At 39.8% G+C, this 26,983-nt stretch overlaps 1 protein-coding gene and 1 long non-coding RNA gene across 2 annotated transcripts; both read left to right on the top strand.

The window, feature by feature from the left end:
- slc30a8 (solute carrier family 30 member 8) lies at positions 1-10,453 on the top strand (the record flags this gene model as incomplete). Its single annotated transcript, XM_084079960.1, has 9 exons — positions 1-118; positions 2,797-2,966; positions 4,178-4,324; positions 5,630-5,783; positions 7,100-7,302; positions 7,607-7,719; positions 8,680-8,785; positions 9,469-9,603; positions 10,308-10,453. Exons 1-9 carry the CDS (start codon positions 48-50, stop codon positions 10,451-10,453), a joined length of 1,245 nt encoding a protein of 414 aa, XP_083936086.1. The 5' UTR covers positions 1-47.
- Positions 10,454-20,850: 10,397 nt separating this feature from the next.
- On the top strand, positions 20,851-26,040 carry LOC311062207. Its single transcript, XR_014602475.1, has 3 exons — positions 20,851-20,949; positions 22,471-22,606; positions 23,563-26,040. It is a non-coding gene; the product is annotated as an uncharacterized lncRNA (long non-coding RNA).
- The last annotated feature ends 943 nt before the right edge of the window (positions 26,041-26,983 follow it).

Raw genomic sequence — 26,983 nt, 5'->3', positions numbered from 1 at the left:
TTTTCCCCGATTCGATTCGGATTACTGTCCATATATACTTAATAATAATGTTCAAAAATAAGAATCCAGAAAAGTCTCTCCTGGTGACCGCAGAAAAGAAAATGTATGGCATGGACAGGTAAGAGACCTTTTCACTGATCTTTAATTGTGTCCAATCCGAAGTAATGATGGCAACAGTTAGTTGTACGTATTTGTATTGTATTTTTGTGTTTGAAGTGTGTCTGTCTCAAACATAATTGAACCATTCTAACACCCCTATACTGTGTTAGAAGTGTTACATTAATTGCCAATAGGCAATATCGTCTATTTAACAGCTCACTCGCACAATGATTATTATATCCACACCGTTAAAAATAGACACTGTGTGTCGATAGAAATCGCTTTCCTCCCTTTTTTTTGTCAGTGTTTCTTTGCTCACGGTCCCTTCTCTCGTCTCCTCCACATATCACATATTTTATACACACGGGCACGGGGTCTCTTAGCAGTGCGCAAACATCGCTCCATCACGGAGGCTACAATACGCAGTGGTGGAAAAAGTACTCAAATGTTTTATGTACAGAACCCAAATACGTTTTTGCACTAAAACTAACATTTCCGGGGTGAAAAGACATTTGTTGTTGTGGCTTTATTCTGAAATATACCTGTATTAAGTCGATATCCTTTTATTTTTTGTTTTGAGTCGAGTGCTTTTATTTTGAAAATAATTTGGGATGACGTTATGACCTGCGCGACGCAGAGAGACAGTTTGACAGAACAGCAGTGTGAAGACGTGGTTCTCAAACTTTTTCATGTCAAGGACCCCCAAATTGACATTTATTACGGCTCTAGCAGTGATTTTCAACCATTTTAATTTCTTGGACCCCCAGTTTGACATGCATTAGGCTACGGACCCCCATTTAATGGCATTTATATCTCTGGGACCCTAATTCATATTGAAACATCTAACTCTGAGAGTGTACAGTTAGGGTCCATTTGGTTCCATTTGTACACTCTCAGAGTTACAGACCCATAAGGGTCCATTTGGTTCCTGTCCATCATTTAGCTGGGGACCCCCTGGAACTCCCTCAAGGACCCCTGGGGGTCCACGGACCCCACTTTGAGAACCAACGAAGACACGCTGTTCTGTGCTGCAAAAAGATTGCATATTGTTTTTGTCTTTTGAGATGATTACTTATAGTTTAGCACCCCCCGAAGAGGCATAAGGTCAGTAGCCATGGACTGCTTGCTACATACAAAACAACACGTTTTTTTTTGGTTATAAAAAGACAGAACTATCGCTCAAAATGCATGTTTTGATTTGTTTATATCCTGTTCAGCATACGGTATATTGATGGACATTAAATGAAAGAAACGTTTTTCTGCAACAAAGGTGTATGGTGCTATGGATGATAACTAGTTAAGAGTAGAGTTTACTACTCTTTCTGTAAAGTGTTTTGAAAATGAAAGGTTTGAATTGTGCATTGTAAAGGAAAGTATTTGATGTTACAGTATTTCATGCTCTTTGGTTTAAAAACGTCATTATTTCATGTCAGTTTATGCACTTAAAAAAGGTTAAAAAAGGGCATTTCATTATGTTATATTGAGTTAAAAACAGCTGCTATGAAAGGAAAACGAGTTCATTAGATGTGATGATGTTGAAGTCATATTGTGCCTTAATTCATTGTAAAGTAATTACAGTAATGCTGACTGATGGTCAAAGCCATGTTAAAAAGCACTTTCAGTACAGTTTTGAATGTGCATTTATGTATATTTGGAGCTTATGGTAATGTTATGGTATGAAAGAAAAAGCCAACTGTTGTTCTTTCACAAAATATGGGAAACTAACAGAGTATTTTTGTTTGTGTTATAGTACTGTCTTGTCTTGTCAGTTCTTACGGTGGTTTTTGGATCTTAATAAATTCATGATCATCAGTTCAAGTCTTGACTATCTTTCGGTGGGGACCGCTACATTTTACTTAAGTAAAAGTATCACTACTGCTATGTAGAACTACTCTGTTACAAGTAAAAGTCGGGAATTCCAAATTTACTTGAGTAAAAGTACAAAGGTATCGGTATCAAAATGTACTTAAAGAAAGTACTAATTTTCACAACTTTTCAAATGTATACAATCTTTTGGAAAAATAGCAGAGACTCATTGTGAGCTTGTAGATGGCTATTTTCAAATGGCCAAAATGTATATAGGGCTGAAGTGGTTAATGTAACTTTGTAATAATAATCAAAATCTACAAAGTAACTAGTAGTAACTAAAGTTTTCAAATAATTGTAGTGAAAGTGAAAATACCTCAACATTTTACTTAAGTAGGCCTACAGTACTTGAGTAAATGTAGGCTACTTAGTTTAATACTTTCCACCACTGAGTGACAATAAGCCTGATATATTTTCACCTTGTAGGCTACAGTATGACTCTCACAGATGGAACTGGGTGGGCCACCCACAACTGTGTTAAACGATAGGACTGAAAATGTCCATTTATTTACTTATATCTGTATTATATATATATATATAAGAAACAAATTATAGATACATGAATAAATAGATAAACCTGGAAAGAAAGCTTGCAAACTTTGTGTATTGGGCTATATATTGAAAGTTATTCCCCGGTAGAAACTCATAGCCTACCCAAACAAGTCAAGTATTTTGCTAATTAATCACATGATCCATATAAATAGCCTAATAAACAGAAAGAAAAAAAAAATACTTTTAGGATCAACCCCCGTTCCCCCAGTTTACATACACTTCTTGTAGTAGTGTGTTCTTTCCTAAATTGTATTAATTCTCTATCTATTGATTGACCAGTGTGTCCAGTGAAGAAGATGGCATTCAGAAAAACAGCGATGGTGGAATCAATCATTGCCATGACAACAGCCATGCCCAGGAGGACCGTGAGAGAGAGAAGAAAGTTGCCAGGAAGAGGCTGTATATTGTCTCTGTCATCTGCCTCGTTTTCATGATCGGGGAGATCCTGGGTGAGTCTATGTCAGGGCGTTTTTCTAGTAGGACCTAAATGCAAGGAAGTTAAGGAATATTGGAAGACAGAGTTTAATTAAACAGAAGTTTGCAGGAGAGCAAAAACAGTATACATGAACAGACTGGGACACTCAGGTCACAAACACAATAATTCGACAAAGCCATAGGCCCAACACAGGGCTTAAATACACACGAGGATAACAGGACACAGGTGAATTCAACAGACAGTTAACACAGGGATTGGCTGGGGCAAACAGGACACAAGTGATGGACAGGCTCCATAAATCAGGGAAGGTGAGACAAGACAGGTAACAAACACAATGGAAGACAGGAAACACAAGACCATACTCCACATTGAGAACCACTGTCCTACACAGTAACTCCTCAGTGTTTGTTTAAGGATTAAATCTTCTAGGCTTACTTCTTAAGTTCTGTCTTTACTGAATCTATCAAGGTGTAGGGGTGAAAAGTCCAGTTTACTTCATCAGATCACATCAGTACAGCAGGACAAGTCTGATAAACCATAGATCTCTGATGTCAGCTTTCTGAAGGTTCACTCATAAGGGAGGCTGTTTGTTAGTTAATCAATAAATGACTTATCATACATCCTTCCATTCTCTCCTCTCCATATCTCAATCCTTGCCAACTCACATCTTTCTTCATTGTTTATACCATTGGTTCTCAAAGTGGGGTCCGGGGACCCCCAGGGGTCCTTGAGGGAGTTCCAGGGGTCCCCCGTTAAATGATAGATTAGGCACCAAATGGATCCTTATGGGTCTGTAACTCTTGAGAGTGTACAAATGGAACCAAATGGACCCGTTAGGGTCCATTTGGTTCACTCTCAGAGTTAAATTGACATGGAGTTTACAATATAAATTGCGGTCCAAGTGATAGAAATGCCATTAAATGGGGGTCCGTAGCCCTAACGCATGTCAAACTGGGGGTCCTTGAAATTAAAATGGTTGAGAATCACTGCTAGAGCCTAAATCTTCTCTTATGGGGGTCCCTGGCATATCTTTTCAAATGGGGGTCCGCGGGCTAATAAGTGTCAATTTGGGGGTCACCTGGACATGAAAAAGTTTGAGAACCACTGGTTTATACATCCTCCCTCTGCACCTCCTCATGCCCTGTGTAACCCACCGACCTCCTTCTCTCCCCCCCCCATCCCCTCTTTCTCTCTCGCCCGTCCTCTCCACCCTATACGCTGCAGGTGGGTACTTTGCAGGTAGCCTGGCGGTGATGACGGACGCTGCTCACCTGCTGGTGGATTTCACCAGCTTCCTCATCAGCCTGTGCTCCCTGTGGCTCTCCTCCAGACCTGCCACACACACACTCAACTACGGCTGGCACCGCGCAGGTCAGGCCCGCGGCTGTAGGCTGTTTTCTTTTGTTGTCATTGCTGTTGTTACCTTGATAACCGGGATGTTCCATTCGCCAAAGAATGAGGTAGAAATTATGCACGATCAAAGATAAGTCACGCCCATCCGACCTCTAGAAGGTAAGGTGCTGGCCCCCCAAAGTGAGCTGAGATCAACGAGAAGTAGAGTGCAGTGGTGGGAAAAGTACTCCAATTCTTTACTTAAGTAAAAGTACACATACAGCAATATAGAAATACTCTGTTACAAGTAAAAATCCAGTACTACTTGAGTAAAAGTACTAAAGTATGGCATCAAAATGTACTTAAAGTACCAAAAGTAAAAGTACTAAAATGTTTGAAAATAGCATATCTACAAGCTCACAACACGTCGCATCGTGAAGCGTTGTCTCCCCCACCTCTCTTCTGTTCCAACAATTACCCGACTTCGAGCATGCAGGCTTTCATAGGCTATCTGTGGTTTTTATGTAAATTGGTCTGAAAACAGTCCGTCAGATTTGTTCCCCCTGCCTACGTCACGTCTGGGAACAATTCCTCCCGTTTTTCAGTTCTAACCAAAAAAAAAAAAAAAAAAAAAAAGGTTTTTTTTTAATTAATTTTTTTAATTTTTTTTCTTATTTTTTTTTTTACTTTTTCCACACAGAACCAGGACATAACATGCATACAAACTGGCTCAATAGCGCCCCGTGCCAAACAGGACAATGTGGTATTGCAGGTGAAAGTGCTTTATAAGCCAGAGAGAAGTTAGTTGGAATGAGTATATCTGAGGCTTGATTTAGGCTCAAACCTTTTGAAAAACGTTTGAGGGACATAAACAATATGATATTAAATATTATTATTATTATTTAAATTCATGGTGTAGCTCCTTTAATGTGTGTTTCATAATATCCTAATTTATATCTGAAAAGTAACTAGTAACTAAAGTTTCCAAATAATTGTAGTGGAATAAAAGTACAATATTTGCCTCTGAGATGTAGTGGAGTAGAAGTAAAAGTATTGGATATTGGAAATACTCAAGTAAGTACAAATACCTCAAAATTGTACTTAAGTACAGTACTTAAGTAAATGTACTTAGTTACTTTCCACCACTGGATAGAGTGTGTGGGGAACACTATAGCTCCCTTTGAAAAGCGTTATTACTTAATCAACCACAGTGACAATTCTAGCCCATGCTCTTCTTCAGACAGAAATAATCTCATTTGTTGTTTCTCATTCCCTCTCTCTCCTCCAAATCGTCCATGTTGGGTCCCTCTCCAACCTGCTCTCTCCATTTCTGCTCCCGCACAGAGATCCTGGGTGCTCTGCTGTCAGTGTTCACAATATGGCTGGTAACAGGTGTGTTGGTTTACCTGGCTGTTGAGCGCCTCATCAGTGACGATTACACCATCGATGGAACTGTCATGCTCGTCACTTCTCTCTGTGCTGTTCTGGCCAACGTTATGTAAGTCAAACATACATAACTTCATCCTATTAACAATCCTAGGTCAGTACAATCTTACAGTGTATGACATTGACATTTCAAGGATCATTAATCAGTAAACAATAATCAACCTTTTTTGTTATTTTATTTTTTTCTCAAAATGTAGTCTTTCCCCCCTTCCTCTTATTTACGTCCTTAACTTACCCTAACTCTAACTTAGTGAAAAGAAAGGAGTCCATATTATGAAGAGCTGATTATTTATTAAAAAAATGATCCTAGTGATTAACCAAAGCTCTGCTGTGTATCACCCAAGGTAAACAACAGATTCTCAGTGAGAGCAGATTAGAGAGCTTCGCCACTTGAAGACAATGAATCCAACACCTTTTTTTGAACAAAAAACAAACAAATAAAAACAATACCATTATTCCATGACAGCACCCTCTAAGCCCCCCAATTTCAAAACCCCAGTCATCATGGAGCGCAGGAACTTTACACCTGTGCCACCTGGACGGACAAAATATGATTTTTTCCTGTAGTTTTTGTATTTCTACGTGACTCCGTCACAACACAAACAATCTGTGTTACTTTTGATTTCGTCCTTCTGCGCTAAAGAGAGTGTCAATGGGCATAGAACCTTTTATTTGACGATGGGTTCCCAGATTGACAAAATAGTGACAGGCTCCCTCTTAATCTCTCAAAATGGATGAGTTTTGATAAGGAACTTGCATTGCCCTGGACCACTGGCGCGGCGGTCCAGGCACCTAGGCTCTTAAGTAGCCTGACAGTGCGTCGCGGGTTCGAGTCCCGATCCCGACGGCCTTTGCTGCATGTCACCTCCCATCTCTCCCCATTTCCTCTCAGCCTTACTATCCCAGTGGTTTTCAACCGGTGGTCCGGGGACCACCAGTTGTCCTTGAGGGAGTACCAGGGGGTCCCCAGCAAAATGTGTTAATAGCGTCACAATCATTTTTAACCACTTAGCTTTGGCTATTCAAAAATAGCAGATCTACAAGCTCATAGCGCGGCACCGAGTGCCGCACTATGAGCTTGTAGATCTGCTATTTTTGAAAAATCGTGAAAAAGTGTGCATATCTTTGAATATTTATATTTTTTGAAGCGAAAATTAACTGATATATTTGCTTCTGGGGGTCCCTGGCACAAAACCGTTTCAATTGGGGGTCCGCGGCCAAATGTATATCAATTTAGGGGTCCTTGGCATGAAAAAGGTTGAAAACCACTGTACTATCCCATCAATAAAGTCATTAAAAAAAGCCAAAAATAAATCTTTAAAAATATAAAATAATGATGAACTTGTATTGTTTGTTCTCTCTGAGCAGCATGGCCCTCACCCTGCATCAGTCTGGACATGGTCACAGTCACGGCGGGCTTAGTTCGCATGGGCACGGTCATAGTCACAAGAAGGGCACGGATCACGCCCTCAATCACAAGGAGGAAAAGGATTGCACCCCAGACCCAAACCAGGCCAAGGATGGTGCCAGGAAAAGTAACAGGGATTTGGAGCAACAAGGGGTGGAGCATGGTACGGTGTAAAGGTTCAGGAGATTCAGATGATTGTATCAATTTCATCATGAAGTTGACAAAATGTTATTATTATCATTATTTATTTAATATGTATTATTATGTATTTGTATATAATACATGATTATATCAAATATGTGGTGATTTATTCCTTGTAATGTCAACTTTGTGACGATAAGAGTTGCCTGCCTTACATGTGTATGTCCAATGCCCTTTATTCTATACTATGAAGTTTAGAGTAATTGCAGTTAACTTTACAGTATGATGTCAATGAAGAACAGCAATCTTTTAAACTTTGCCTTCAGGAGGGAGGGCCAAGCAGGAAAATGCCAGCGTCCGTGCAGCCTTTGTCCACGTGGTGGGAGATCTATTGCAGAGTTTCAGTGTGCTGGTCAGTGCCATCATCATCTTTTTCAAGGTAAGGGGTCACTGTGCATTTAGTAACCATTTAAAAAAAGTAATGAGGCACATGATGAGGCCATAGTTTACAGTGATTATAGAAGAGCTAAGAGGGTTTTAGGCACTCACGTCTGTGTCATTCCTAACAGCGCCCCATAGCTGTTCTAAAATCACTGTTTGATGTGCGGGTCGGGTTTTTTCATGACCCGCCCCGCCCCGCCACGGAACCCAACCCGCCTCAACCCGCCCCGCGAACCCATATATAAATCTATGGCTCAACCCGCCCCGCGACCCGCGGTAAAAAAAAAAACAGTAAAATCATGAAGGAAAATAATCTTCAAGTATACACCCCAAGTGTATTCAAACTGTTTTATTGTTATTATTCTTATTCTTATTAGAAATAAAGACAAAACAAGAGCATGTGATTTTTATTTTTTTTTGCGTGTGAGAGCGGCTGACCCGCAGCCCGCATAATTTCCTCTGAAATCCTGACTCGACCCACCCGCGCCGCGGGTTGACCCGCGCGTTACGGGTCGGCTCGCTTATCACTACTGTGAACCATGGCCTCTTGGGGCTTATTACTTTCATCTTTCATTTATAAGACAATTTCTAATACTAATGTTAAAATCACACCAAGGTCTCTCTGTTGGTGATATGCTGGAGCACATCCTTCACTTTGAAAATAACATATTGTCTGAGAACGTATTGTCCTGAGTGGATACGCAGCCTTAGGCTAGCCTCTTTGTTCCCCCCATTTTGTGTGCCCGTGAAGTCCTTATGATCACCATGTGCATGACATAAACACCCAGGGCACTCAGTAATGCTGTGCTATGGCCATCGCTCACGGGAAATACTGAAACCAGACAATTTATTCTCACTGTCCCATGCCGTGATGCTGTGCCGCCAGGACCATTAAGCAACTCTTAGTGTCATTTTTTTCCGCTTGTGTGATTTCACAATGTTTATCTGTTTCTTTCAGCCAGAGTATAAGATAGCTGATCCCATCTGTACCTTCCTCTTCTCTATATTTGTCTTGTGCACCACTTTCACCATCATGAGGGACATCCTCCTTGTTTTGATGGAAGGTAAGGCAGGAATCCCATAAGCCTGATTTATGTCCACAAGTCACACAACTCTCTCACACCTTTAAAATGTGAAAATTGAGTGCCACCTGTATTTTGAGTGCACAACTCTATATATTAAAATGTGAAAATATTTGAGTGCCACCTCTATTTTGAGTGCACGACTCTATAGATGAAACATATAGCAGGCTTTAGGCTACACTTTTAAAATGATGGGTCAATGTGGCAACGGTCTGTGAAAGCAAGTCTTCAAATGCACGGAATTTGACTTAGGCCACTCATATTGAAATTTTACCGAACCATACAAATATAAAAGGTGAACCCCTGAAATGTTATAGGTATATATATTGCTGTTAAACTGTGACATTGACACATATTATTTCATCCTGATCCTGATGTGCTTGTACTTCGATAACCCATTGAATGAATGTCAAATTAAATCTGTTGGTAAAAATGAAGCCTGGCACTAACAAGCAGGCATCTTAGAGAAGTGTTTTCAGATTGTGAATTGTGATGCTGACTTTATTGCTGCATTTAATGCTTTCACTAACTACTTTTTTTTTCACTAACAGCATACTCCACATTCACACCTTTTGCATTCTCTCTCTCTTTCTCTCTATCTCTCTCTCTCTCTCTCTCTCTCTCTCTCTCACACTTATCATTCCGTGTGTGTCTCTCTACCGTAGGCACACCAGCAGGGGTGAAGTACAGTGCAGTGCGAGAGGATCTGCTAGCAGTGAGGGGGGTGACAGCGGTCCATAACCTCCACATCTGGGCCCTCACCATGAACCAGGCTGTACTGACAGCCCACGTAGCCATAGGTGAGAGGAAATGGCCGCACAAAAACACTCAGCTCAGTTCAATTCACAGGTGCACAGTAAAATCCTGTTTTAATTTAACCCACGTAATGCACCTATGAAGGTCCATTTTCACCGCGTGCGAGACAATGCAATCAATGGACTATCACTGCCCTGTTCAGTGGTGGAAAGTAACTAAGTATATTTACTTAAGTATTGTACTTGAGTACAATTTTGAGGTATTTGTACTTTACTTGAGTATTTCCAATTTCCAATACTTTTACTTCTACTCCACTACATCTCAGAGGCAAATATTGTACTTTTACTCTACTAGAATTATTTGAAAACTTGTTACTAGTTACTTTGCAGATATAAATTATGATATTACAAAACATACATTAACCACTTTAGTCCTGTTTTATACATAGGCTATTTGAAAATAGCCGATCTACAAGCTCCAACGCGTCGCATCGCGGCGCGTTGTGAGCTTGTAGATCGGCTATTTTCAAACATTTTAGTACTTTTACTTTTGGTACTTTAAGTACATTCTGATGCCAATACTTTTGAACTTTTACTCAAGTACATTTTGAATTCCGGACGTTTACTTGTAACAGAGTATTTCTATATTGCAGTATTGGTACTTTTACTTAAGTAAAACATTTGAGTATTTTTTCCACCGCTGGCCCTGTTTCACATCGCTTTCATTTTGGTCCCCCCTCCCCCCACAGATGTCTCAGAAGATGCCCAGTCTGTCCTGAGGGAGATGACACAGGTCTGCTTCTCTGCCTACAACTTCCACTCTGTTACCATCCAGATGGAGAGGCAAGCAGACCTCAAGCCTGGGTGTACCCTGTGCGAGGACCCCAAGATGTAGGCCTCTCCTTGGGGCGTTCTTTTTAAATGGAAGGCCCTCTCAGAGATGTCTAATAATAAGCCACTTTAAAGAAGGCTACCTTACAGGACACCACTTTAATTGGTGTGACCTATGGTGATAAAGTAAGTTAACTGGGCGTTCTGAACTGGCACTGAACTTGTTAAGTGCAGGGGTCACTCCATGGTCACTGACAGTGTGTTAACCCTCCAAACTAAGTTATTATTCACATGATAATAGGGAATGTGTATTTCTCAGTCAAATCACCATAGCTTGAGTTGACTATTTTGAATATCAAAGAGATGAATGTTTAATGCATTTTGGTTTGTTTTGTGGAAAAGTGTCTATCCTCTCCCCATGTTGTATTTTGCTTTAAATTTAATTAGCTTGACTATTTAAAGTGCATTTATGTTTACATTACTGTATTGTGAATCTGCACATGATAGCTGATCATCATCAAGTGCTATGAATTATTCCTTATTTGTAGCTATTTATCAGTGATATCACCAGAGTAAAGAATATTTTAAACATTGTTTGTCTATTTTTAGTTCATTTGTGAAACATTTTGGATGGTGCTGCAATGCAGTTCAACAAATGGACCCAAATCATAATATTTACAATATTGCAATCTGTTATGGGCTCAACGGCAACAACTTGAAGGTTGATGTATCTGAACACATAATAACAAACACAATCAATTGTCTTTGCAAAAGGAAGGAAATATTTCCGCACATCCACTTATGCAGGTGCGTTGGACTGTAATGAACCAATCCTGAAAAAATATTCATGAACAAAAGTCCAGCCCACTGCTCATGCTCAGCAGCATCACTTTTATAATATTTCTTCATGATTGGTTCAAACACAATGAATCAAAATGACGCTCATCTGATTTCATAAATGATTCTGGTTTGAAATGCCATATATGCTGTATGTGTAATCATGCTCTCTTTATGATCTGATTATAAAAACGTATATGAAAAAACGTATAAACATCTATAATTATTGATTAACCCATTAAGACCTGGAACGCATCTGTGTCACTTTAAGATTTCTTTGGCTATTCAAAAATAGCAGATATACAAGCTCATAGCACGGCACAGAGTGCCGTGCTATGAGCTTGTATATCTACTATTTCTTTTTAATCTTCAACATTTGTGCAAATATATGTATTTTTAAAGCGAACATTTTTAACTCAAATCTTTGCTTTTGGGGGTCCCTGGAACTAAATATGTTGAGATTGGGGTCTGCGGCCAATATGCATTTTGGGAGTCCTTGACATGAACAAGTTTGAGAACCACTGATGTAGCAACAAAAAAAAACTGTTAAGATTTTGAAGATATTTGTAGAATCGGCCTCAGGTCTTAATGGGTTGAAAAGAAAAGATGACTCTAGCCATCCTACTATATATATTTACTTTCCCATACTGTCTACCTCATCTCTATGCTATAACTATAGATATGAGTTGCTGGGCAATAGGGACACAACGGATCCATTGTCTTGCGGTTCACATTGATCTTTAATACGTTTCCCCATCCCTTTCTTGACCTTGTGCTGGTCTGCTGCAGCTATGGGGCTTCAGTCTAACTAGTCAGCAATTGTGGGGCTAAAAGAGACTCTTATTGTATTGACCCTGTAATATTTACTGCTGTTGAGACTTAGCCCTCTCCCATGTTTTTATGGAGTGCAAGAGCTGTGACATTGGCTTGAAAATGAAAGGCATGGAAGCTCAGACTCAGACTCTACTGATGTTCAATTGTTCATTTGATAAAATGAACAAGTTAACGTTAGGCAGACAAACCATGTTTACGTGATTAGCCACATACACACACAACATTGAGTTTGAACTTTCCACCAATTGAAATCACCCCAACAAGTAACACATTTGCTAAATGTAAAGGACAGGTAAGTGTTAATGTTAAAGTAGTAATAGTGACAAAGGATAAATGAATATTCCAGTGTATTTTAGGGACACTGCAGATATTTGTCCTTGTGTGTTATGAAGACTTTGAGGTCATGTTGACCTCTGAACATTTTCTCTCATTTAGAAAATAATGGAGCTCATTGAACAGTCTCCTCACATAGTGTAGCTATTGTACTGAAGGAATGAGCAGCACTTAGGAGTGCACAATTACTTTCAATAGGGTTGTGATTGTGCTTTATTTCTATATATATTTGAATGTCAATGGGGAAGAAACACATTCTATCACCTGGTTAAAATGCTAATAGGTTAAATGATGATGGCTGATGATTGAATTGACAAATCACTGTTATAATATGTTATAGTGTCATTATAAGTTGCTAAAAGTGGTCAAATTATTAAATATTATAATCATTGGCATTATAAGTCATTATGAAAGGCTTTATAATGTGTTATGACTACGTTTCAAACTGGAACCTTTATACTGCCCTCTGCCTTGTGGTGATGTCACCAGCCATCATGAATATTCATTTGAGCCATTAGGAACCAATTGAAACCCACATTCCTTATTAATCAGATGAATGAATAGTTTACAGCTATAGGCTGTATTCTGTATATCCTTGTTGCTAGAATTTTCACTTTTATATCCTGTCATTTTAGCTTGTTTGTTATCATGCAAACATACTGTACATACTGTACACACACACACACACACACACACACACACACACACACACACACACACACACACACACACACACACACACACACACACACACACACACACACACACACACACACACACACACACATTGAAACAAACATATCTTTTTCATATAATAGCTAGCTATATTTACAAGTTATTCAATTAATGGACCTGCTTTTATCCAGCCATGATTCACTATTTAAGTTGTTAATTGAATGTTAGTTGACATTGTATAATGTAATGTATCATCATAAAATGAGTTTTTTCACCACAAATACATTTGTTATTTATTTCTGTAGTTAAACTGAACAAGCAGAGCATGAGCAAAGGTTGATATAGTTGGAATGTGGATATTCATTGTAGTCAAATTCGTTTTTACATTTTTGTTGTTTGTTAAAATGTGTTTTAGGCTGTGAATGTAAAGGTTTTTACACCAGATGTTAACAATGCACCTCGTTGTTCATGAGTGATTAGAAATGGTCCACATGTAAATAGCCCTCTGCTCACAACAGCTATAGGCTGTATTCGTTATCCTTGTTGCTAAAATGTTCTCCTTGTTGCTTAAAATGTTCTCCATCACTTACCCTGTTATTTTAACTTGTTAACATGCATACATTTAACAGATAGTAATTTGTGATATATAACATAACATAACAAATATATAATTTCACAGTTTCCTAAATAATAGTAATTCATTTGAATATTTGTCGGATCAGCTATTGACCCCAATATCTACAACTTATTCAAATAATGTACCTACTTTTATCAAGCCATAATATCACTACTGTAGGTATTAGTGTAATGTTGGTTTCAGTTTGTTATTATAATATATCTATATTTGTCATGGACAAGGTTAAAAAGGTCATAAGAATTATTGTGTAAACATCATACAATTAAAAAAGTATATTTAAATCAACCCGATCGCCAGAGGAAACGTTCTCATTGAACGTTTTTCAACGTTTCTCAAAATCCGTGCATAGACTACTGGAAAACCACAAATTCCGTGCATAGCCGCCTCGCATCTCCCCCATTGTGACTAAACCATTTCGGAGGCGCGCAGTCTCAAGGGAATTGTCGCCGTGTGAAGGACCACCGAGCGAGCTAAAGCGAGCGAGTTGCCGTCCTGGACATTGCGACATTCCCTTGAGCCTACTCAGCGCCGTTTGAGTTGCGTACCGATAGGCACAGAATCGTACATTTTGTTGTGGGGACTGCTCTACTTCCGGGTTTTTCCGGGTTGCGACTGGTTACGCCCACCGTGGGACTCCCCGTACATATGCACGGAATTTGGGGGTTTCTAGGCGACTATGCACGGAATGACATGCACAAATCCGTGCAATGTATACTAATTCTCTGGCGATCAGGCTGATTTAAATATAATGGAAGTCAGATTATACATTCACCCAGAATACTATAGGCTTATGTATGAAATATATTGACAAAGAGTTCATTTATGAATTGCTACTTAAACAAAGAGTATAATCGTGTACATGTGTGTGAGAAGAATACACTTTGGAAACTGACATACAGGTCAGGGTTCAGTGTATTCAGGGACACTGCAGACATTTGTCCTTGTGAGTTATGAAGACTTCTGAACATTTTACTCTCATTTAGAAAAGAATGGAGGTCATTGAACAGTCTCCTCACATATAGTCCATGAGCCAGAGCCCCAAAATTGAGCAATGATTATCGAAAGAGTGGGCAAAACCAAACCTATATTAAATTGTTCATAGGTAAATACGAGTAAATAAATATATGATAACCTTTCCACAGGAGCAGCTTTTTCATGGTTATCACACATTTTGTTATTTTCCCCATACGTTGTTGCAACACAGTCTCACTCCCATGAAGGCACATATTGCCTTTTGGTCAGAACCCCAGGAACAGGCCCGGATTGGACGGTCTGGCACTTCTGGCAGATGCCAGAAGGGCCGGGCAGTCTGGGGCCGCGGCCAACCCTAAAACCGAAATAAAGTCACCTAAGAACAAATTTTCAAGACATTTTTAACCATTTTTATCCAATTAACTGCAATTTTTCGGCGCCCGCGCGCGGCCGACCCCCGCTATGGGCCGGTGAAGATCACAAATAACAAAATAACAAATAACCAGATCCTTCTATTTTGGATCATGGGCCTCTGGATTTGTTATTTCTATCTTTTATCTTGTTTGATGTATGAATTACCCCCCAGCTATTTATAAGGTAATGAGCCAGCATTTATAGTCAACAACATGAGGACCTGAAGGGTGTGTACTGTCTGTCATATCATAAATCTGTCATATCATAAAAAGCAAATAAAATAATTGCCCGGTTTCTTTGTTTGTGCTGCATAATGAGACAATGCCCAGAGCCACAGTAGATGATCTCTATAGTCATGTGATCAAGATAAACCTGTTCAATTTTTCATATTCCATCCCGATTGGCTAAGAATGACATCTAAAGTTTGCAGGAGAGCAAAATGCCGCAAATCATGCATCCTTTGCACACACATGCCAACAAATGCCACCCTTTCAACATTGCCCTATTATAGTGCCACCAGGAGGCCGATTTTTGCAAAACAATTTGTTTTATATTATTACTACAAATGTTGTCCAAACATCACGCAAATTGATACACAGTCAAGTCAAGTCATCAAGACGGATCCGTCTGATTGGCGAATTCCGTACATTGCTGGCCCACACTAACCTACTTGACCTGGCGGACACCTGTACACTTTTCTAGTTATATTTGTTTTTAATTTGTCACTTTTAACACAGCAACACTGCAAAACTGTCTACATCAGCTTTTTACCGTTCTATATAGCAAATGTATTTCACAACAGAAGATTACTGTTAAAGTACATGCTGGTTCTTTGGCTACTTGGCAGCCAAATCTCAACAAAACAAAAATCTATAATTATTTAGATATACAATGTTTTGTTGCTTTCCCCCTCCTCCAAATAAGCCTCCTAATATCCAGTTTATTTGAACGCAGAGGATCCTCACCTCAACTCTGACTCACCTGTTTAGACCTGTTTGAAGAATAAAACAAGTTGACCGCAGTTCCTCTGGGCATTGTTTGACTGTACTGGGAAAATAAAGACATTGGCATATTTTAACATTTGCCCTTTGTAATTAATAATTACATTATTTGGCACAATGTGTGAGTACACATGCCCTGGGTGTTTATCTATGAAAACACACACACACACACACACACACACACACACACACACACACACACACACACACACACACACACACACACACACACACACACACACACACACACGCACACGCACACGCACATGAATCATCTACTTATTTCATTTTCCACAGTGGAAGAACATATTAAATCCTCATAAATTCATTCAAATTTCAGATGTTGATGAATATTATTGATAAAATTACAATCGCAGCGAAACTCTGTGGTTGCCAGTACAGAATCTTTGCCCCAAATTTTTCAGATCGGCCTATTATAGCGCCACACGGAGGCCGATTTTTGCAAAACATTTTTGTTAGATTACTCCTACAGATTTTGTCCAAACGTCACGCAAATCGGCACACAGTATCTCTATAGTCATTAAACCAAATGGGTTAGTCGGATTTTTCATATTCCATCCTGACTGTCTAAGATTGGCTTTGAAGGTTTGCAGGAGTGGTCCGTTTTGAACAACATGCCTCAAATCATGAACACAGCGTGCGATTGCCGTGACATTTTGCACAAATTCTAATTCTGTTAAGGCGCAGCCTGCCGTCGACGAGTTTGGACGAGTTTTCATTCTTTAATTATCTTATAAAAGAGTGCGCTGTTCTGTATCATGTAATGATTCACCAGTACCTTCACACCATAAGAGATAAGGTTGAAATACTTAAGAAATAACCAAGGTGCAACGTTCAGAGGTTCTGTGAAATGGGGAGACGTTAAAACACCCTTAAATGCAAGTGACAGGAGATTTACAATTGTAAGATCAAATCATTTATTATCCTTTAAACTAAGTTTACAATTATTTATGAGCCTATGAAACTATCAGAATGAATTATCAAACGAACAGTAAAGATACAATACCACTCAATAACAGCGCGCTGGATACAAAAATCTATCCCTTTCACAGAGTAATGATGCTCGAGACAGGGCGATTTCTGTACTGAAGCATCCTATCCCTATTCCAGCGTTACATCATAAAAACATTATCAATTAGATCTTGATGTTTGGTTGCAGAGGATGAGGCTTCCTGCTGTTCCCACGCTGACCAGCCTTCGCTCTGGGCTCCTCACCTCCCCTCGATGGCTACACTCCCTAACTTTTGGGTGCGATAAGCGTCTATGAAACCTTTGTCTAATATGATTTGGCCAAGGTATATGGCATTTTTAGTTTTCTATTTCCTGGCTGGGAACTAACACTCTGAATTCTGCTGTGTAATTTTATGTCATTTTGATATCCATATTAAAGCTTTTAGTATATTACTATAAGAGTATTACAACAAGAGTATACAATTGTTATGACCTAATATTACTTTTTAGGCACCACTAGTGCTTGTATTTCCAGTGATACATTCCTCTGAAAAAGGGAGTGAATGAGAGAGAGGGAAAGACAGGGCCCCTTTCACAGGCCCCCCTATGATCTCCTCTCATCCTTGGTAAACACATTTTCTTTGAATAAGGTTATAATGACACAGTTAAACTAAAACTTAACACTTTTAGTCATACTAATGATTAAAATATACGGTATATATACAGTACACAGTATAATAGTCTATATATCAATGTGTGGCTTAAGTGATTAGAATAGCTGAACTTAAAGCAGTTATATGTTTAAACAGCAGGATATAAACAGGAGCCACTATAAAAAATATCAAAACATCATAAGACCAGGCCGTAGCTATCAATCAAAGGTCCTCTATTCTAGATTTATGTGTTAGTTCCCCCTTTTTTACTCTTCTAAACTCCTACATTTATGCAGTTTTCTACAGACACATTCATTATACTTCTAGACTTTAAATCTAATTTTCCTAACAATCACCCGAGTGATCAGGTTCACTTTCCACTCACCCGGATCCGGAAATGTTTAATGGTTTCCTGTAAATGCTTAAATCTTTTTTTCCACTGTATTACGCGAGACATCCTATTTTCAACATGGTCTAAACAAATGAATGGACAGCTCCGGTTATATTATTTCTCTAGACAACAAACAGTGATACCCTTTGTGTTTACCAATGGTCTGACAATCAATCATAGTGTATATAAATGTTTTGTGGACAGTTGGGGAGGTGGGAAAGACGTGCATTTTTGACGGTATATGCTGTTTTCAGCGTGCCTGCGACATGGAAAGTTACAGATCCTGTTTGTGTGTGTGTGTGTGTTTTTTTTTTTGTTTACAAAAAATATTCCCCATTTTGCATTTATCTATTACGAATGAAATAAATAAATGATGTCAAATGGCAAAAAAAAATCTTTCTTGCAAATCGGGCGCGCGGGCGCATGAGGGGGGGCCCATTGCAGTTCCAGTGCCCAGGGGCACTGAGAGGTGTTAATCCAGCCCTGGGCAGAGACAAAACTTTAAAACGTTCTAGTGTTCTTTAGGTAACAATTTAATTTCCTTTCATTATCACTTGGTGTTCATTAATAATCATTAATTCATCTGCATTTCTGTTCATGACTATCAACACATTTCATTTCTAATATTAGTTTAGCAGATTATAACTATGTTACTGTTTAAACATAGCTACGTATTTAGCTTTTTTTGTTGAATGAATATCCCCCCAAAATGAATATTGAACCAATGGCTTAGCAGTGTTCATTTGAGAGAGCAGAAATGGAGTGCATCCAGTACATGACTCACCAGACTCATAGACTACAGCTTTTATAATTGCCACATTGAGTTTTTGTACACGGAGCCACATGTGCGCGCGTGTGTGTGTGCGTGTGTGTGTGTGTGTGTGTGTGTGTGAGAGAGAGAGAGAGAGAGAGAGAGAGAGAGAGAGAGAGAGAGAGAGAGAGAGAGAGAGAGAGAGAGAGAGAGAGAGAGAGAGAGAGAGAGAGAGACACACACACACACAAAGAGATAGACAGAGAGAGAGAGCTAGAGAGTGAGAGATAGAGAGAGACAGAGAGAGAGAAGGGAGGAGGTGCGTGTGTCGCGTGTGTGTGTGTGTGTGTGTGTGTGTGTGTGTGTGTGTGTGTGTGTGTGTGTGTGTGTGTGTGTGTGTGTGTGTGTGTGTGCGTGTGTGAGAGAGAGAGAGAGAGAGAGAGAGAGAGAGAGAGAGAGAGAGAGAGAGAGAGAGAGAGAGAGAGAGAGAGAAGGGAGGAGGTGCGTGTGTCTGGGGTTAGGGGTGCAGAGACTCGTGAGCAGGATAGAGTGGCGTGCAAAGTGAGGAAGGGGTGCAAAGGAGTTGCTGGAGCAAGACATGCACTCGTAACTTGTGTGTGCAACACACACACACACACACACACACACACACACACACACACACACACACACACACACACACACACACACACACACACACACACACACACACACACACACACACACACACACACACACACACACACTCAGACTGGTGTCCAGAGAATCCAGAGAGGTGAAAGATGCTATTTACACTATAGTATAGCAGGTTTTATACTTAAGTAAAAGTAGAAATATCACAATATAAGAAATACGTTGTTGAACATTACAATTATATGGCCTCTATAAAGTAGAACTATAAAAGTTTGGCATTAAAATATACTTCGGTCCTCCTGACCTACAGTACCAAAGTTAAAAAAATAATAATAATATGATATATAATGATAAAGCTCAGAGATCCCCTATTTTTGAATATCTGAACTGATACACTGAGCTCTTGGACCCCCCTGTGGCCCACCTCCGAACAGTCACACAATAGATAAAATAAAATTGTCCATTTATTGTGATGATATGGCCCAGGGTCAGACCTATATGGGTTGGTGTAGGGAGGGGTTGGCTAGGGTTAAGGCTGATAGAACATAGGGCTGAGGAAACAGGTAGCCTACAGTGGTTCTCAAACATTTTCATGTCAAGGACCCCCTTGTCCTTGACATGTATTTTGGCCACAGACCCCCATCTGAAATGATTTTGTGCCACGGACGATAAGAGAAGATTTGGGTTAAACTGATTTTGATGCTATATCAAGTAATTTAGCTGGGGACCCTCTGAAACCCTCCTCAATGACCCCTGCGGGTGGGGGTCCCCGGACCCCACTTTGAGAACCACTACGCTACGGGCGCTGAGCAAAAGGCGGAACGAAAGTGCCTCTGGCTTGGCTCAGCATTGCTTTCTAGTCGGATCGCAGAGCGGTACACACCTCCAGTGGCGGGCTCAGCAGCATGATAAACAGGGTTGCCATGTCGGCGACTTTGGGCTTGTTTTTTCTGTAAAGTTGCCTATAAATACTGGTGGTTGCGCCGTTTTTTTGGCCTTGTCTCAGTTGCTTATTTATTTTTTCTTAGTTGCTTATTTAGGCTTGTTTCCTAATGTTGTTTACAGTGTTCAAACAGTTTCAAGTCAAGGACCCTGGACCCCCAAATTATAATGTACACAAATTATTCTTCAAGATTTTTTTTGAAAATAGCATTTCTAAATACAGATCTACATCTGTTGTTATAGATTTGCTATTTTCAAATAGCCAATGTCATATGTTTAAAAAGGGTGAAGGGCTCGCTTCTTTTGGGCTTGAGTTTTTCCTTTTTATTTGACGATGGGTTCCCAGATTGTATTTTCATAGACCTAGTTGCTTGTTTCTCTCACAAAACATGGCAACACCGACACCGATGATAAACACTAACACGCCTGCTCCACTACTGCGTCAGACTAGAATCACTTGAAGACATCTAAACGCTATGAGAGGAACTGAGCAAAAGTATTTTTTACCATACAAAGTAAGTCAAGTTAGTCTTTGTGTTGACACAAACAGACATGTCACTGTGGACACCGCTGTCTGTCGCGTCGCGCTCCTTGTTAACTTGTAAAGTTTTGAAAAATGTCTTCTGTCTCTGTTAAGAGTTGACTGGATGAATGAAGTTATTAGTTATTGCTTATTGGTGTTTCCTCCATTAGCTCTAGTTGTGAAATATAAGCGCAAAGGCTACCACGACACTATTTATCAGTAAAGTAAGCCAGGATATTAATATTCTGGGATGCATGGTGAAGTTTTATGCATTCGTCGCCAAACAGTCGCCATTGTGTGTGTGCTCTACACACTACAGGCTCTATGCACAGCAGCCACATTGTAAGACATTCATAGGTGTTGCCAATGATACTAATGAAGGCTCTGTTCCATTCTGGTCAAACAGAGTCAGGGTGCTGAATCTGCTGATACTGTGCTTGTTGTTGACTCACTGCAAACACTCTGCTACACCAGTGGGTCTAAACTTTGTGTCCAGGGACTCTCATGGTTCCTTGAGGGGGTTCCAAAATGGCCCCTTGAGGGTGTGTAACTCTTAAGAGTTATGGGGCTCGTGGAAAAATATCTGAGAACCACTGTGCTACTCTAAATGCAATTTGGGAACCTACCCATTGCCAAATGAAAAGGAAAAACAGCGCCCTCTGCTGTTTTTGACTATCAAACGCAGAGCAGAATCTGTTCTTGAGAGATTACACTAAATGGAACAGAGCCTTCATTAGTATCATTGGTAACACCTGTGTAGGAAGTGATGACGTGGCTGCTGTGCATACATACCTGTTTGTAAAATTGGCTATTGTGTCCAAAATGTTAAAAAGTGAAATATTTGAAACATGGTCTTAAGTAAAGTATACCTGACCAGAACAGGCTTAAACATTCGACAATTAAGGTGTAATATTTCTACAAGTGCTACAAATCCTGTGCATCCAATCATTTTGGGTCATACACAGGAAGTTGAAGGATAACATTAAGTCTGATTATAATGATGTACCTTGCATGTTCACATCATGTATACTTTACATTACTTAAGACCATTTTTCAAATATTTTCTTTTTTAACATTTTGGACATAAAGGCCAATTTTACATCGAGGTGCCCAGATGTCCCCAGTGCCCACCTATATTATCCGCTATATAACTTATACTCAAAATGATGAGGAAACAGGACATTATGACCTATTTCGCACCCCACCCCAAAACAATAAAATAACAACAAAAAAAAAACATAAAAAGCTACAACTGAATGATTCTCAAATTGCCATTATTATTCTGCGTTCAGACCCTACTAGTTTTAATATTGTACTTTATAAATGTTTTTATTCATGGGTTAATGTTTTATACAATTGTGTCTACAAAGTAACTTAACTACCACACCAGGGACAAGCAATCAGTCATGTGTGGAGACATGTAACACACTTTATTTATTTTTGTGTACCTGTCTTTGCGTTGTATATGTTGTTTTTAATGAACCTGTAAATAAACTCTCATTCATTGAGATAGATCTAGGTGTTGACTTGAGAGAGCTGAGGAGAAACGGCAGGAAGTGAAGAGCACCACAGAGCCTTGTCGGGTTGGAGAGACTGAGAGATGGGAGGAGTCATGAAGACCTCAAGCACTGGCCGACGTGGACGACCAGGTTTGTGATGCTGCTTCGCTTGTAAAGCATTGTATTGTATTGTGGTGTGTCCATGTAGAAGTGTGACGGGTTTGGGCTCCGGAACCGGATCCAACATTGAGGAAACCGTAATGGGTTCCATCACATTTTGAACCATTTTACGGAACCGGTTTCATCACACTGTCAGAGCTGGTATGTGGACTTCACGTCTGCGATATATAGCCCATTAAGACCTGGAACGCATCTGTGTCACTTGAGATTTCTTTGGCTATTCAAAAATAGCAGATATACAAGATCTGCTATTTTTGAAGAATCTTGAAAAAAAAAAATGTTTTGATTTATTTTTCAAAAAACTGTTAGGATTTAGAAAACATTTTTAAGAACCGCCTCAGGTCTTAATGGGATATATATGCTATGTTCTCAAACTTTTTAATTTCAAGGACCACCATAACTCTGAAAGGGTATGGTTTAATTTGTACACTCTCAGAGTTACTGACTTCTAGGTCCATTTGGAACCACCTATAGCAGGGGTTTTCAACCGATGGTCCGCGGACCACTGGCGACGGTGTTGCAGGTGGTCCCTGGCCATGCATTAAAAAAGAAAGTTCTTACTGTATGGTGTGTGTGTGTGATATGAAATGTGAGCTTACCATAATCACAGTAATCCTTAATCATATTCCGTCATATTCAAACAAAATCACTGTATTTTATTAGATATTATATTGATATTATAGCTATTTTCTCCAGCTCCCTGTGGTGCATGAAACCCCCACCACTATTGTGTGGGGTGGGTCTATGATGGCCCCCCCATGCACGATAGTGGTGGTCCCCAGGTTGCTCTTAGTCAGGATGGTGGTCCCTGGGTGAAAATCAGTTGAAAAGATTAATAAAATGGTCATACATGTTTGGATTTATCAATATATATGTCTTTCCCTCTCTCTCTCTCTCTCGTCTTTCTCGCTCGTCTTTCTCCACAGGTGTCAGCAAGCGTAAAAAAGACCCGTTGATTAAACGTTTTTCAAGGCCCGTGATGGAGAACAGGAGAAGGAGGTTCAAGGCGGCCTGGTGCAACATTCAGCCCTGGCTTGAGTATTCTCAATTATCGGACTCTGTGTATTGTTACGCCTGCAGACATTTTAGCCCTCCTAAAGGCACAGACGCAGTATATGACCCAGCGTCTGGATTAAAAAACTGGAAGAAAGCAACCTACAAAGAGGGGGGGTTTGCAATTCATGCCAATTCTGAGCAGCACAAACGAGCAATGGTTACATGGAGGGATCATCAGAGAGCTGTAGCAACTGATCCAACACTGGCAAATGTCCTAAAAAAGAAACGTAACAAACAGGTTAAAAGCAATCGGGAATATATGAAAACAATAGGGCGACTGCTACTATTTACTGCCACACAAAACATTGCTGAAAGAGGCCACATTGAGTTTGCAGACTCAGATGATGAGTTTGCAGACCCAGATGATAAAGGGAACTTTGTGGCACTTCTAGAATTAATTGGTAAAGACAACGAACCTGTTAAAAAAAGGTTGAGTTCCGTTAATAATGCAGTGTACACAAGCAAAACCATTCAGAAGGAAGTTCTGGATTGTTTGGCAGACATGGTTCGAACCGAAATTTCAGAAGAGCTGAAACACAGTGAAGTGTTCAGCATCATGATAGATGAAACGAGACAGCAGCATTTCAACAGCAGCATTTCTATAGTAGTCCGGTACTATTTCAACGGAGCTGTCCAGGAGAGTTGTCTCCATTTTGACTCTTTTGAGGGGCTAAATCCGGGTCTTAGTGAAAAAATTATCTATATATTGGAAAGTCATGGTCTGGATCACAGAAACAACCTTGTAGCCCAAGCACACAGTGGTGTTAACCTCTTGAGTGCTAGTCATTCCGGGTTCGAGGCTAGAATCAAAGAGCAAGCAAAATATGGATTTTACATCCATAGCAATGCCCACTGTCTAAATGCAGTTTTAGTAGATGCGGTCAAAGTTATCCCGGGGGCATACATGTTCTTCAACTTGTTAGAAAAACTATGTGTGTTCACGTCTCGGCCATCTGTCCAGTCTGAGTGGCTGGCTATCCAGAGACGTACGACGTACGAGATGTACGAAGGAGCACCAAGAGAACTCCAACGATTATCTGCAGACACACAAGGGGCATGTCGATTTATAGCTCTACAGAACATAATGGATAGATTGCCTGCCCTTATGCGAGTACTGCAAATGGAAGGCCAAAAACCCGATGGTGGTAGAACAACTATCGAGGCTCAATGTCTGCTGGAACAGATGGATTTTGAATTCATTGGGTATCTCGTTACACTCGGTAAAGTGTTTAGAGAAACAAAACCTCTCTCTGATATGCTACAGTCTTCAGCGCCTGACTTTTCAAAAGTTGTTGACTTAGCTGAAGCTTTAGTTCACACACTGACTGACTTCAGGCAGGAGTCATTTTTTGATAACTTGTGGGATGAAATCTTGAGCGTTTCTGAGCAATGTGATGATGCAATAGCGCCCGAGCTCGAACCTTACACTATAGCGACTACTGTTGATCAGAGAGAGAAGTTTCGTACAGCCTTTTTCTACCCCGTCATTGATCAGATGCTCAATGAGCTTAACAGACGTTTTTCAAAGACAACCTGTGACATAATGAAAAGCATCCATGCTCTAAACCCCAAAAGTGATGCATTTCTTCAAAGTGAAGTTCTGCTTTCATTTGCTCGAGTGTATGATTCAAACATTGAACACTTGGGGAATGAACTACCTTTGTTCAGCCGATTTTTAGACAGGAAAATACAGGCTGGGATGCAGAGACCTTCTAGTACAGCAGAGCTGACACTGATCCTTGAGCCGTTAAAAGATGTGTTTGTTGAGCTCTTCAGACTCTGTAAAATAGCAGTCGCAATCCCAGTGGGTGCTGCTTCTTCTGAGAATAACTTTTCTATGGTGAACCGCGTGAAAAATCATCTCGAGTCCACCATAACTGATGGGGCAATGTGCAATCTGGATGTACTGTGTATTGAGTATAGTAGGTCAAATGCTTTGAGTCTTGACACATTTGTTGATCTGTTTGCCAAAAGTCACAAAAACCGTAGAATTATGTTGCTGTAAGGTGAAATTCTACAAGGGAAACTACAGACAGGGATGCAGATAGATACCCTCTAGAAAAGTAGAGCTGATACTGTTCATTGAGCCTTGTGAAGTGTTGCAACAAAGAATGTGTGTAACTTGAGCTGAAGATAACAGGAATGTCTCATTTCATTTTCAATATTGTAATTTAATAGAATTGTAACTAAAGTCACTGAAACAAATACGGTTCCTGAAACAAATGCCAATCTTATGTTTTTCTTTTCTTTGCGCGCTATTACTTGATATACTGAAAGGAACAAGAGAGCTTGAACACTTGGACATTTTAGAATGTTCTAGTTTTATTATTGTTCTAATATCACTTTAGCACTGTCTAAATTTGGAAAAGCAATAAAGTTTATTTGACACAAAGCTTGAACACTGTCTTTGTCTCTTTTATTTTGTCTCAGGTCTTATGTGTCCCTTTGACAAAACTGACCTCAGGCTGGCCCCCCAAGAACCATTATCGGACCGCCCGATACCCCTAGTTAGTTCATGATAATTCCACAGTTCATGTTTCTTCACACTGAGTAGTTCTGTGTATCTGTCGCTTTGCTCTCTTTGTATTGTGTTTAATCCCCCTCTCCATTTGAGTGATACAGTGGAACAGAGCATCAGTGTCAAGGTCATTTGTATTGCTTGATGCTTTGTTAGCTGGAGGGCTAAACATAGATAGTAAATGTCGTGGGACATGCACAGGGGTAATGAGATACTGTATTGTCTGTCTGCTCAATAATTCATTTGGACTTTGCTTGTTTGTGTTTGAGAGATCCGTAGAATGTGGTTACAGTTATAAAAATGATGCTATTGATGAGATGCCTTCCAGAATGGAATTCTAGTCTTTGATGACATTACCTTGTGCCAAATAAGTGTCATTGATTTTTTTCATTGCCATGTTTTACAATCTGGCTTGACAACATTAATATGAATAAAGTCACCCTAAACCAACACATTTGTCATCAACTTCTCCTGACAGTATTCATGTGAAGAAGTAATTTGAAACCATCTGAGTTGAGTTGTTGATTTAGTATCTCATCCACTTGATCAATACGTTTTTTTTTTGTTTCTCTATATACTTTGATCATTGATGATAGATGGGCTGTCATGTAAGGGCCTGCAGACAATTGGCATAATCACACACACACACACACACACACACACACACACACACACACACACACACACACACACAAAAAAAAGTATGGGGATTCATTCATCATGGCAACATAACCAGCACTCTTTATGTAATTAAGAAGTTGTAGGCAATCACT

The sequence above is a fragment of the Gymnoscopelus microlampas genome (genome assembly GCF_963454915.1).
Source record: "Gymnoscopelus microlampas genome assembly, chromosome: 15".
NCBI classification, from domain to species: domain Eukaryota; kingdom Metazoa; phylum Chordata; class Actinopteri; order Myctophiformes; family Myctophidae; genus Gymnoscopelus; species Gymnoscopelus microlampas.
Note: the sequence above shows the minus strand (reverse complement) of the source record. Positions and strands in the feature narration are given on the sequence as shown.